Raw genomic sequence first — 12,989 nt, forward strand, 5'->3', positions numbered from 1 at the left:
GAACCTGTCAGAAGCACTATATTGCCATATTCAGGAAGCCCTCCAGAGGCTAATATCCTGTGTTTCAGTATTGGTATCCAACAAAGTGAAGAGTGGTAGTCAGTACACAGTTATTGGGAAAGATGAGTAAATATCGTCATAAAAATTTACCTTTTGGTAAATTATTTTAATCTCGCACTAATAAAATGTGAAAAATACCAACTTTTAATTTTATCCTGAGAAGAAATAAATATGTGGTGGCACAGGGTCCATATTCCTACATTTGTTCATCAGCATGGGGAAAGATCGGATAACATACATACATTTCAAATGAGGGAAAAGTGTGTTGATCCTTCGTTAAGTTAGTGAATCGCTATTTTTGTAAAAAAAAAAAGCTTCCTGGCTGAAAATGCCCATATAAACAGCTAGGACAGTAATTAAAAAGTTCACAACAAATGGAACTGTTACCAGCTTTTGTGGAGTAGGACCCAATTTGGAGTAAGATCACTTTCAAAAATAACTCTCAATAATTTATGCTTGTGCTTCTGAAAGTTAAGAGTACAATTCTCAAGCGTGAACAAACTGTCAAAAATATTTCGCTGGACATACGTGGCATTCTCTATCGAAGAAACAATAATTGATTTATGTTACTACAGAGCGCATGTGCCAGAAAGGGGGAATGATGGAGTTACTTTTAACAGCGACCCTTCTCCATATAGTCAATCTAAAGCTTTGGTTGTCTGTTCAATTGCCGCCTTGGAGTTGCGTGTTTGTGATCTAACTCGGGGACGGGAGTTTTCCCTAGCAGCATTTAGTGAACATCTATGGGCAATCAGCCCTGGCTGTGGCACTAATCCATCACGGGGTGTGCCATTAAACCTTTTTTTTTAATTTTTTTATTTTCCCCCCCTCCTCAACCGGCGAGTCTTCGGGAGGTGTGGTGTAAAGCTCACGGAGATATGGGGAGAACGTGACCATTTCATGTGAGCCTGAAGTTGTTCGCTTCCTGCCAGTTTCTTATTTACATAACTTGTGCAAAGCAGTTACTTATTCATGGTTAAGAGATGATCATAATATTCTGCAGCATAAAAAGATATTAACTGCATCACTAAAATGGGCTCTTTATTTGAAAAAAGAAATTGGTTTTCCGCATTTTCTTCCTGGTCAGATGCAAAGGAGTTGCATCAAATTGGACCAACTTAATCTTCAAAGTTTTGTGACAAGACAGGTGCCTTTATTAAAGGGCTGTTCAGTTTTGCCCAGCTGAATGACAAACTTGGCACACTGTCATATCTGAGTAAGATGTGCTCTGATGTTTAATGGGCACAGCAAAGTGTTAGGTGATGTTTTTCACGGCTTTGTGACAAGACAGATGCCTTTCTTATATATGAGTTGGGTACATGGATAAAACTGACAGGCAAACTTGGCACATTTGTATATGTAGTGAATGGAATTAGATGTATAATAGGCACTGCAAAGGGTTAGATGGCCTTGGGCTATACAAGTTTTGAGAAAAGAAAGATACCTTTGTTGAGTTGCAGTTGAACTTTGAGTACATGGGTCAAATGGACTGGCAAATTTCTCATATTCCCATACCATATCTAATGAACAGATTTCATTGTGATGCTTGACTGGCATTATACAGGGTTGTATGCTGTTGACCGACTCTTAACTTTCTGAGAAAAGTGAATTCATTTGTTAAACTGTGTGCTTACATGGGTCAGACAGGCAAATTTGGCAGTGAAGGAAATTTAACTCTGATGGTTAATGGGCACTGTAAAATATTTAATGATGCTGGACCACCCTAGTTTTCACAGTTTTGAGAAAATGCCAATGTCTAAGTTGCAGTTGAGTTTTGCACAGACCAATGTGACTACCTGTCTCAAATTGACGGGCAAATTTGTCACATTCCCATTTTAAACACTAGAATTAACTTTGATGTTTAACGGGCACTGTAGAGCCTTGTGCAGTATTTTGCCACCCTTATTTTCATAGATTTGTGTCAAGATTCCTTTTTTATGTTGCAGTTGAGATTTGCTTGTCCCAAAGTGAGTTTATGGGTCAAATTTGCTGGCAAACTTGCCATATCCAATTAATAGGTTTCACTGTGATGCCACTGCAAAGGGTTAAATGGCACTGGACCACACAAATTTTAATAACTGACAAGACTGATGTCTTTTTAAAATTTCAGTTGAGATTTTATTGTCCCAACATGGTTAGTTGGGTCATACTGACTGACAAAGTTGGCACACTGTAATCTGATGAATGAGATTTATGTAATATTTAATTGGCACAGACACAAGAAAAGAGCTTTATGCTTCTGGGATAGGCTCCAGCTTCCCTGTGACTCTACTTCTTCTCAGGATAAAGTGGGTTTAGAAATAAGATGGATACATTGATAAAATACACAAATAAATAAAATGAAAATAAAAGTATTGTCGAATGTCAAACTAAATAATATGAAATGCAAGTATAAATAAATGGGTCAGGAAATATGCCCCTTGTTCCTTATTCTTCTATGTCAGTCAGTCATTTTCAAATCCGCTTAATCCTAAACAGTCTGCTGGAGCCTATCCTGGCCGGCACAGGGTGCCAGCCCACCTCATGGTGAACATACGAGAGCACCTAACTTGCATGTCTTTGCACTGTGGAAGGAAACCCTTGCGATTCACATCTGTGACAAACAAACTGTTTTACACACTGCATACAGCGAATCACATCCGCGACATGATTTTTCCTAGATGGTCCTGTCGCGTCCCCCCTCGCACTCGAAGTATACACACTGCCTGCTCATGTGCCCGGTCGCAAGCCGCGTCCAGCCTCGTTCTCGAAGCATACACACACCGCCTGGTAGGGTTGCCACCCGTCTTTTAAAATACGGAATCATCCCGTATTTGAGAATGAAATTACGCGTCCCATTTTGAATCAATATGGGACGGGTTTTGTCCCTTTATTTTTTTAATTTTTTTTTAAAGCAGCGTCTCATGCAAATCATCCCACACGCATTTTATGAAGATGCCTCCTTTCCTACTTTTGATTGGGTAATACTTGATGTCATCATTAGTTTGATTGGTCTTTTTAACTGTCCAGTGAGGAGGGCGGGTCTTTTAAGTAGAGTCTGCAAAGTGTTGGCAGAGAGTAATATTAAAAAAATGGCAGATGGTTCTCTAGGTAACCCCCCCGTGTCTGAAAGTTTCAGAGCTTAAACGCAAGCGGCTGCAAAAATACCACAGAGAGTGGGAGGAAACAAATACTTGGCTGCAGAGTGTTAGCGGAAATTGTTATCAAGCCAACTGCACAATTTGTCGGAGAGCGTTCTGTAGGGTTGCCACCCGTCCTTTAAAATACGGAATTGTCCCGTATTTGAGAATGAAATTGCGCGTCCCTTGTTTTTTTTGTATTAAAAGTGGTAACCCTACCGCCTGGTCATGTGTCCGCTAGCAAGAGAAACTCATGGAGAGCCGCCCACCAGCTGCCTGTGTGTGTGCCTCTGTCTGTCTCTGGCGCAGCTTTCTCTTGCACTGCCTGTATGTGAACCGGTCAGGCACAGAGAAGGTCAGCTGCTGACAGAGCGTCTCGACTGTTGCAGGGCCTGCATTGGTGAAGCAGGTGAGACGGTAATGAAACAGAGGCACAGGGCTTATTGGTTTTTAAAGACTGATTCCTTCCTTTGTGCTTTAACCTCAGTTTTAAAGGATTGTTTTAAGGATCCCATGGGATATCCCTCGCAAACTGTTTCACACGCTGCATATGGCGATTCACCTCCGCGAGAAACATGCCTCTATGAACAGACAACGTAGCTCGGAGGTACATGACATTAACCTGACATGCACTGCATGTGGCCTCTACGACAGACAAACATAAATGACGCCATTTTTTCTGTGTCGTCGTGTCCAAGTTGGTGGGCGTGGCCCTGCGAGTTGTCGTCGTATCCAATGGTCTTGGAGTTGGTGGGCGTGGCTCCTTCCTGTGTGCGCCATAGGTGTCTCACTTGTTGGCGGCTTAGTGAATCCACGCCCCTTCCAGCGTGCTTTTCATGATTGTCTTGCCTTAGTGAATTATATATGTAGATTGTCATATTTCAGTTTTTGAATTTTTTTTTTTTTTGTTGGCTTATTTTTATCCAAAATATTTCTCTATTATAAGGGCTTAACCTCCTCTACAATCAGTTGTTAATCTAACTCCATGCTTCCATAGCAAGATCGTGAGCGTTTATATAATTAACAAAAAAACAAAGCCCTTACTTAAAAGCAGTGTCGTCACGAGGGGGCTGCTTCAGAAGTTTATATTGTGCAAAGCCCCCAATCTTTACCTCTGTTTTGCATATTATCCATATCCAGTGGGTGGGGGAGGGGGTGTCATAATTCCTTGCCTCCCACCCCTACTCCAAATCTATGACCAAGACTCTTGGTCCAAGAGTGCCAAAATCTGAAGGTTCTGCAGTATGAAACATCTGGACACTCCGCTAAGACGTTATCTGAAGTTTAAAACTCACCGCCGTTAATTTCATGCTCTCACTTTTTATTGTTCATTTCATGTTGTCATTGTTAATTTCATAGTTTCCTTTTTTTTTTTTTTCGCCGTTTTTCCCTTTTGGCCAAAGTATGAAGTACGGTCACTTTCAGAAATAACTCCAGCATTCTACCTTTGTGGCACACGCATATTAACAAAAATCGATTTTCTTCCTTGATGGCTAATGTCTTGTGGGTCCAATGACGTATTTTTTACAGTTTGTTCATGCTTCAGAAGCGCAAGTATAATTGACATGTGTGAAATGTAAATATGACTTAAATTATTATGATTTATTTTTGACAGCAATCTTAGTCCACAACCCAAGTGTATCGTGATCCCACGCACAATAAGGAGGATGGTATATATATATATAAAAAAAAAAAAAAAACTCGTGAAGGATCTGTTAAAGAAATACAGAAAATGTACCACCATGGGGGTCACAAAGTATCTAAAACTACTATCAGATGTTACCTCTGTGCTAACAGAATTTTTGAAAGACTTGCCAGAAAAAAATCTTTCCTGACATTTAACCACAAATGTAAGTGCCTGGAGTTTGCTAAACAATACTGAAACTTTGTTTGAAAGCTGTGTTTGATGGTCAGACAAAATGAAGATTTGAGTTTTTTGTCAATAAATACTCAAGGTGGATTTAGCCTTAAAGAAAACCTGTTTTCCACTGTAAAATGTAGTGGATGTTCTGCGATGTCGTGGGACTGTCTTTCCTCCAAAGGTACATTTTGCATTTTAGATCTGTCTTCCTCTGCCAAGAAACTACTTGGATCTTCTAACAGAAAAGTTACCCACAACATATGTCAAAGTCGACAGGAAAATGTTTATTGGAACACAAAATTAGCTTCTGCCATGGCAATATCAGTCCCCTGACAAACTTTATTGAAAGCCTGTGTTGTGAGATGAAGAGGATAGTGGGCGAGAGGGGACCTAGGACCCCAGTCGATATAGAGAGATTTTGTAAAGAGGAATGGTCTCCGATTACCTGGTTCACCTTAAAGGATTTTTATAGAAGAAAGCTGTGGTTGGGTTTTTTTTTTGACATGTTGTAAAAAATATTACATGCAGGGTTGCCAATCATGGCGCTTGTGATTTTGTTTAAAACATTTATTGATAATGACTTTTTTCTCAGACCAAATTTACTACATTTTACAGGTGCAGGTCATAAAATTAGAATATCATGACAAAGTTGATTTATTTCAGTAATTCCGTTCAAAAAGTGAAACTTGGTATATTAGATTCATTCATTACACACAGACTGATGTATTTCAAATGTTTATTTCTTTTAATTTTGATGATTATAACTGACAACTAATGAAAGTCCCAAATTCAGTATCTCAGAAAATTAGAATATCAAGATCAATGCAAAAAAAGGATTTTTAGAAATGTTGGCCAACTGAAAGGTATGAACATGAAAAGTATGAGCACATACAGCACTCGGTATTTAGATGGGGCTCCTTTGGCCTGGATTACTGCAGCAATGTGGCGTGGCATGGAGTCGATCAGTCTGTGGCACTGCTCAGGTGTTATGAGAGCCCATTTTGCTCTGATTGTGGCCTTCAGCTCTTCTGAATTGTTGGGTCTGGCGTATTGCATCTTCCTTTTCACAATACCCCATAGATTTTCTATGGGGTTAAGGTCAGGCGAGTTTGCTGACCAATTAAGAACAGGGATAACATGGTCCTTAAACCAGGTACTGGTAGTTTTGGCACTGTGTGCAGGTGGCAGGTCCTGTTGGAAAATGAAATCTGCATCTCCATAAAGTTCGTCAGCAGCAGGAAGTATGAAGTGCTCTAAAACTTTCTGGTAGACGGCTACGTTGACCTTGGACCTCAGAAAACACAATTGACCAACACCAGCAGATGCCATGGCACCCCAAACCATCACTGACTGTGGAAACTTGCAACGTGGATTCTGTGCCTCTCCTCTCTTCCTCCAGACTCTGGGACCTTGATTTCCAAAGGAAATGCAAAATTTACTTTAATCCGAATACAGAGCTTTGGACTACTCGGCAGCAGTCCAGTCCTTTTTGTCTTTAGCCCAGGCAAGACGCTTCTGACACTGTCTCTTGTTCAAGAGTGGCTTGACACAAGGAATGCGACAGCTGAAACCCATGTCTTGAATATGTCTGTGCGTGGTGGTTCTTGAAGCACTGACTCCAGCTGCAGCCCACTCTTTGTGAATCTCCCCCACAGTTTTGAATGAGTTTTGTTTCACAATCCTCTCCAGGGTGCGGCTATCCCTATTGCTTGTACACTTTTTTCTACCACATCTTGTCTTTCCCTTTGCCTCTCTATTAATGTGCTTGGACACAGAGCTCTGTGAACAGCCAGCCTCTTTAGCAATGACCTTTTGTGTCTTGCCTTCCTTGTGCAAGGTGTCAATGGTCGTCTTTTGGACAACTGTCAAGTCAGCAGTCTTCCCCATGATTGTGTAGCCTACAGAACTAGACTGAGAGACCATTTAAAGGCTTTTGCAGGTGTTTTGAGTTAATTAGCTGATTAGAGTGTGGAACCAGGTGTCTAGAATATTGTGAAAAGGTTCAATATTGAAATTTTCCGAGATACTGAATTTGGGACTTTCATTAGTTGTCAGTTATAATCATCAAAATTAAAAGAAATAAACATTTGAAATACATCAGTCTGTGTGTAATGAATGAATCTAATATACAAGTTTCACTTTTTGAATGGAATTACTGAAATAAATCCGCTCTGTCAAGATATTCTAATTTTATGACCAGCAACTGCAAATGTTGGATTTCTCTCAGGAATGAGGCAATTCACAATTGGGATTCTTTTTTTAATTAACCTTTTTTACTTTACCAATGCTGCTAATAATTGAGGAGACTGTACCTATGACATTCGGAACCTTAAGATAATATAAGGAAATTGCTGTCCATCCATTTCCCAAACCTACTTCTCTGGAGTCAGGTCTCGGGGGAAGCTTTCCCAGCAAGCATTGAATATAAGACAGGAGGAATTCGTGGACAAGGCACCAGTCTATTACAGGGTGTGTACACACACACACACACACACACACCCCACTAGGGCCAATTTGGCAATGCCAGATCATCTAACTTGCACATTTTACTTTTAATATAAAGAAGGAAATGGAACACTAATTTAAAAGAGGGTATTTAATTATCTTTTCTGATGGCCAGTTTTTGTTTAAAGTCAAGAAGGAGAACTATACAAGCAAAACCAAGCTAAAATCTTTGCATCTAGGGCAGGCAAAAAATTAGCCTCAGGACTTCCAGAGAAAAGTTTATCAAAATAGTAAAAATAAGTTTTGTATTATTTTGGAACACACAAGTACTTTTTTGTTGGTGGTGTTGAATGGTAATAAGTGTTTTACAGAAAATAATGGCTTAAAAGGCAGTTAAAAAAACATGTTTAACTGTGAATTGAGCAAGTTGAATAATTTAGAGTCTTGCAGCATGGGAGACTGGGAATGTGTTAAGTTATAATCTTATGTTTAAAGATGCTCATGATTTTATATAGGCCATTTTTTCAGACTTATTTGGAGGCTAATTTCTAACTGTAAACTGGATCAAATTTTGCTACAAATGGTCTTAATTGTTGCCCTGAACTACATATAAACACCACTTCCATCACAAACATTAATCTTTTTTCTATATAAAAACTTTTTTTAGAGTGGAATTTTGGCTTAGGATGAAGCTTTTCAGGTTTTCTTTGCCTGCCGAGTTAATGAGCAGGTCTCTTTCCTCGGTTAGGTGATGGCCTCTGAATGAGAAAGGTGTGATGAATTGGCTATCTTCATAGTGACTGCTTTAGAGAGAACTCTCCTATCGTTGCCAGAGAATACTTTTAATAAAGAGTAGCAAATGTTAACTTCATTGTATTCAGTGCAGATTAGATAGCCAGCTTCTTGAATATCCACCACCATGATCTCGCATGGGTCAGTTTTATATATTTTTCTTTCCAACATAGTTTACAAATTGCCGTCTTTTGAGCAACATCACTCTTGCCAAAATCAAACCACCTCTGTGTGTGGTGGTGTGTGGTGTGTTTTTTTTTTTTTTTTAAATGAGCTTTTATTCTGTTTATTTATGTATATTGTATTGTAAAGCACTTTGGCTACAATATTATTGATGACGTTTTAGATCTGTTCTATAAATAGATCTTGACATTTTCGGGAGCTACACGATCTTCTTAACTTGAGGTGCGCTAACACTGCACACCTATCCACTCACTTTTTGCATAACACAGTAGTCTATCCTGTTAGGTTAACTCTCTCAAGGTGTGTTTTTGATTATTTGCAAAGTGAGAGACATAATTGATAGGTTCAGCTTGCACATAAACGATACATATTGCACACTTCTACTTAACGTTGAGGAAAAATTATAGAATCACCTTGTTATTTGCATTTATAAAACAATACTTGCACGTGTCTAATTAGATCAATTATTCTACAGTTAAAAGAGAGTCTTTGCAGACCTTAACAAGCGTTTGCCCCTGGCTGATTGACAGGAAAGTTGGCCCCAACAAGAGACCTGTCAATCGAAACAATGGAAAGGGTTATAAAATGTCTTCAAGAAGGTAATTCAACATGGAGTTTGGCAAAAGATTTTGGTTGTTCCCATTCAGCTGTGTCTAAAATTAGGAGCAAGTACAAACAAAATGGGAAAGTTGGAAAAGGGAAATATATGGGTAGACCATGGAAGACGTCCAAGCATCAGGACAGGAAACACAAAGCAAAAGCATTATGTCTGGAAAATGGAAAATGCACAGCAAAAGAAATGAATAAACAAATGGGCAGAAACAGGAGTCAATGTTTGTGACTGAACTGTAAGAAATCGGCTGAATTAAATAGAATTTACATAGAGAATAGCTAAAAGTAAACCATCATAAGCACCCAAGTAAAAAAACAAGGTTACAGTGGGCTAAAGAGAAGCAGTCATGGACTATGGATCGATTGGATGAAAGTAATGTTCACTAGTGAACCACAAATCTGTGTTGACCAAGGAAATAATGCTGAGACTTAATTTGATGCTGTTCCATTTGAAACTATAACTTAGACGGCTGCCTGGAGAAAATATCACATTTCCACAGTCATTATGGGGTGTTGTATGTTGGGTAAAGGACCAGGGTAGATGGAAATCACTACCTCTATGGTAAATGCACAGGTATACATTGATATTTTGGTTTGGTGATGATTGATTAACTCATTTTTCAGGATGATAATGCATCTATCCACAGGGCAAAGTGCGTTAAAACATTTTTTCTTCAAAGGCTGACCCACAGTCCAGATCTTATTGAAAATTTATAGTGGAAACTGAAAAAAAAATGTCAGACACTTGGAATCTAACTGATAAAGAAATCAAGCTGCCAATAAAACACAGAGGAGGTGCAATACAGTACTAATTGTAATTTTTTGGATTAATGATACTATAGTGTCTGATGTATGTTTTTTTTTTTCCCCCTCTTCTCCCCCTCCTTTTTGAGTGACTCCATAATTTTTTTTTCTCCACTTGGCCTAAACAAAAAATGTGCCATTTATTTACAACAATCAATGTTTTTGAGGAGTGTTTTACAATACTAACATTTTCAGCTGTTAATTAAAATAGTTTTGTGTCCTATCTGTGATTTGTTTTTTAGTGACAACCACTAAATGAACAACCTCCAAGAATGGTGATTCCATATTTTTTTGTCAGAGTTTGTACTTTGGATTTTTACTTGATGAAGCAGGATAAACATTATGCATTGATTGGCTTTACTTCTCATTATAAGGAGGATTTGGAGGGTATTTACGACTTGTGCAAGTCCAAATGTAATAGGATGTTTGTTTTCTCGCCAGCCACCTACTGTTCAGTGCTATAATGTTCTAAAAATATCAAAGCTTTCTGATGGAAAAATTTAAGGACATTTTAAAGAGAACATTTGAATCTCTCTTAATTTCAGTAATATAAAGAGATGGATTAATTGCACAGTAGGCAAAAATGTAAAACTATTTACAGCACTCAGTATGTTTCATTGCAGTTGAATCTGAGGTGAAAATTACCATTTGGATTAGAATGAACTATCTTCAATTTTGACATTTCTTAGCATATTTTAACGTTTAGCTTGCATGTGTGTTTGGATTTAACATTTATAAAATTCCATCTGCTAGTAAGCCACTTTCACACAAGTGTTGCGCTATTAATGTTGAATAATTATCTGCAGTAAAGGTTGAATACTGATTGGACAGTTGCAGACTTGTATTAAATTTTGTCTACATTGTTTCCTTTGTTAGGTATTTCATGCATGGGGTTTGCAAAGAAGGGAATAACTGCCGCTATTCTCATGATCTTGCCACCAGCAAACCAGCCATGATCTGCAAATACTTTCAGAAAGGATGCTGTGCTTTTGGGGATCGCTGCAGGTATTTCTAAATATATTTGTTATGTACTGTATTTAAAATCCAACCTGGTCTGTATTGTCCAGCTGTCCATATCAAAAGTCCAAAATCATCCTGTATGTTTCTAATGGTTTTTATGAATGACAGAGAAGGTGTTTTATGGAATTTTTTTTTTTTGGGGGGGGTGTATCTCTATGAAGGTACCGAGTATTTTAAAATTTTAAAATGTGCAAAGCCTAAATTTTATGGTAAACAAAATAAAAATTTAAATACTTTTTTTTTTCCTGCTTCTGTTGGTCATTATTACTCTTCAACCCAGCTTCATCAGAATAAGTAACTTATTTGGAAAGTAAGTTTCTAAACCTCCATCCATCCATATTCCAACCCGCTGAATCCGAAAACAGGGTCACAGGGTCAGCTGGAGCAAATCCTAGCCAACACCGGGCACAAGGCAGGAAGCAATCCTGGGCAGGGTGCCAACCAACTGCAGGACACACCCATACACCAAGCACACACTAGGGCCAATTTAGAATCGCCAATCCACATAACTCGGTTAAACAAAATTGAGTATAAGTGTATAAATAACTTTGCAATTCTTTTTTTAATATTATAACAATTTTAGCTTTATTAGTGAAGAGTATCTTTTGATGCATTTAGTAGGGTTCACTAAAGAATTTGATTAAATATACACTACTGGTCAAATATTTTGTAAAACAATATTTTATCCAGTTTTTACTGAAATGTAAGCAGTTTAAATCCAGTGAACAACCTGAAGTGGTACCAAGGTGATGTTGCTTGCTTTTAGCCATTTTTAAAGCCATGCCTGAAGCTGTTGTCGTTTGGTGTCCATCACACAAGCTGTTGACTCTCAGAACCATGTCTTCTAATTCTGATGCTTCTTTGAAACTGTGATAGAATAAGGTATGGGAGACACAAAAAGTACCTCTTATTGATGACCCAGGAGTACTTCTGGTGCCAGGGCCATTGCCCAATGGAAGTACTTCCGGGTCATTTGAAAGTTCTGTATTTTGGAGGAGCGGCACCCATGGACCACAGCAGGGCTGCACTGCCGGGTTGCAACTCCTGGCATTCCCTGCTGGTTCATGTATGGTGCAGATATGGAGGGCTGCTTTCATCTAGCACCTGGGGGTGAATAAACATGCTCCAGGGACAGTCTATCCCTGTCGTCTTCTGTCCTGGTCAGGGAAGGTATAAAGTCCATGTCTGGTCAGGATGTCCTTTTATTTGAGGCTTCCCGCCCGTGTAAGGAACAATCCATGGTTATGGTTGGGATGTCTGTACACCCATTAGGGCTGCCTAGACCAGGTGTGACCGCCTTCCCTCTCTTCCCACGGTGCCTTCCGTTCAGGTAAGGGATTTTCTGGACTCCTGGTCGGGGTGCTTGTCCATTCTGTGTGCCTCCTACAACTTGAGGTTTCATATTGTGTTGCTTTTATATGAATTTTAAACACTGATTTTGCAGGTTATTTCAAATAAAACTGAATTTATTAAGTGTTGGATCATAATGGTCTTTAAATACACCTTTTTAAAGCAACTTAAAACTGTAAAATTAGTGTTTATTAGAAAATCTATTTGACAACACAGTACAAGAAAAAAGTAAAGCATGGGAAGTGTAGGCTAATGTTGGTTCCATGCCTTACCAAACTAGCTGTGTGTGTGTGTGTGTGTGTGTGTGTGTGTGTGTGTGTTTTTTTTTTTTTTTTTTTTTTTTTTTTTCCCCACAGCCTTGTGAATATACATTTTGTGGTTTGAGTGCTGTAGGTGGTTCTTCCTTCTCCATTATGCCTTATTGTTTTAGATAATGTTTGTCAAATTTGCAACTAAAGTGCAGACTGCATGTGAAACAGTTTGTTAAAGTGTATAAAACAAGCATTGTCACCATTGAAAATGCACTATTAAAAAGTTATTTTGCTTTTGCTGCCTTGGATGCTTAACAGGTTTCTATTGTAAAAAGAACAGCAAATTGGAGATCTCTGGTTCAAGAGTGAACAATTATAAGATACTAGCCATGTGCGCCCAACTACGTTGTGCGTGTTAAAGTTGTCTGTGAAGGGCTACCTGTTTAAACGCGGCTGCCAGTCGTGAACTGGGCCCTTCATCGCACAGCATTA

General features: G+C 38.8%; 1 protein-coding gene across 1 annotated transcript in view; it reads left to right on the forward strand.

The window, feature by feature from the left end:
• Nucleotides 1-12,989, forward strand: part of mkrn1 (makorin, ring finger protein, 1) — a 90,733-nt gene that overhangs the window by 40,239 nt on the left and 37,505 nt on the right. Inside the window, exon 2 of the mRNA XM_039770024.1 lies at nucleotides 10,753-10,881. Coding sequence (XP_039625958.1) covers nucleotides 10,753-10,881 — 129 coding nt within the window. The remainder of the gene's footprint in view (nucleotides 1-10,752; nucleotides 10,882-12,989) is intronic.

The sequence above is a fragment of the Polypterus senegalus genome, chromosome 11, assembly GCF_016835505.1.
Source record: "Polypterus senegalus isolate Bchr_013 chromosome 11, ASM1683550v1, whole genome shotgun sequence".
In the NCBI taxonomy this organism is placed as follows: Eukaryota; Metazoa; Chordata; class Cladistia; order Polypteriformes; family Polypteridae; genus Polypterus; species Polypterus senegalus.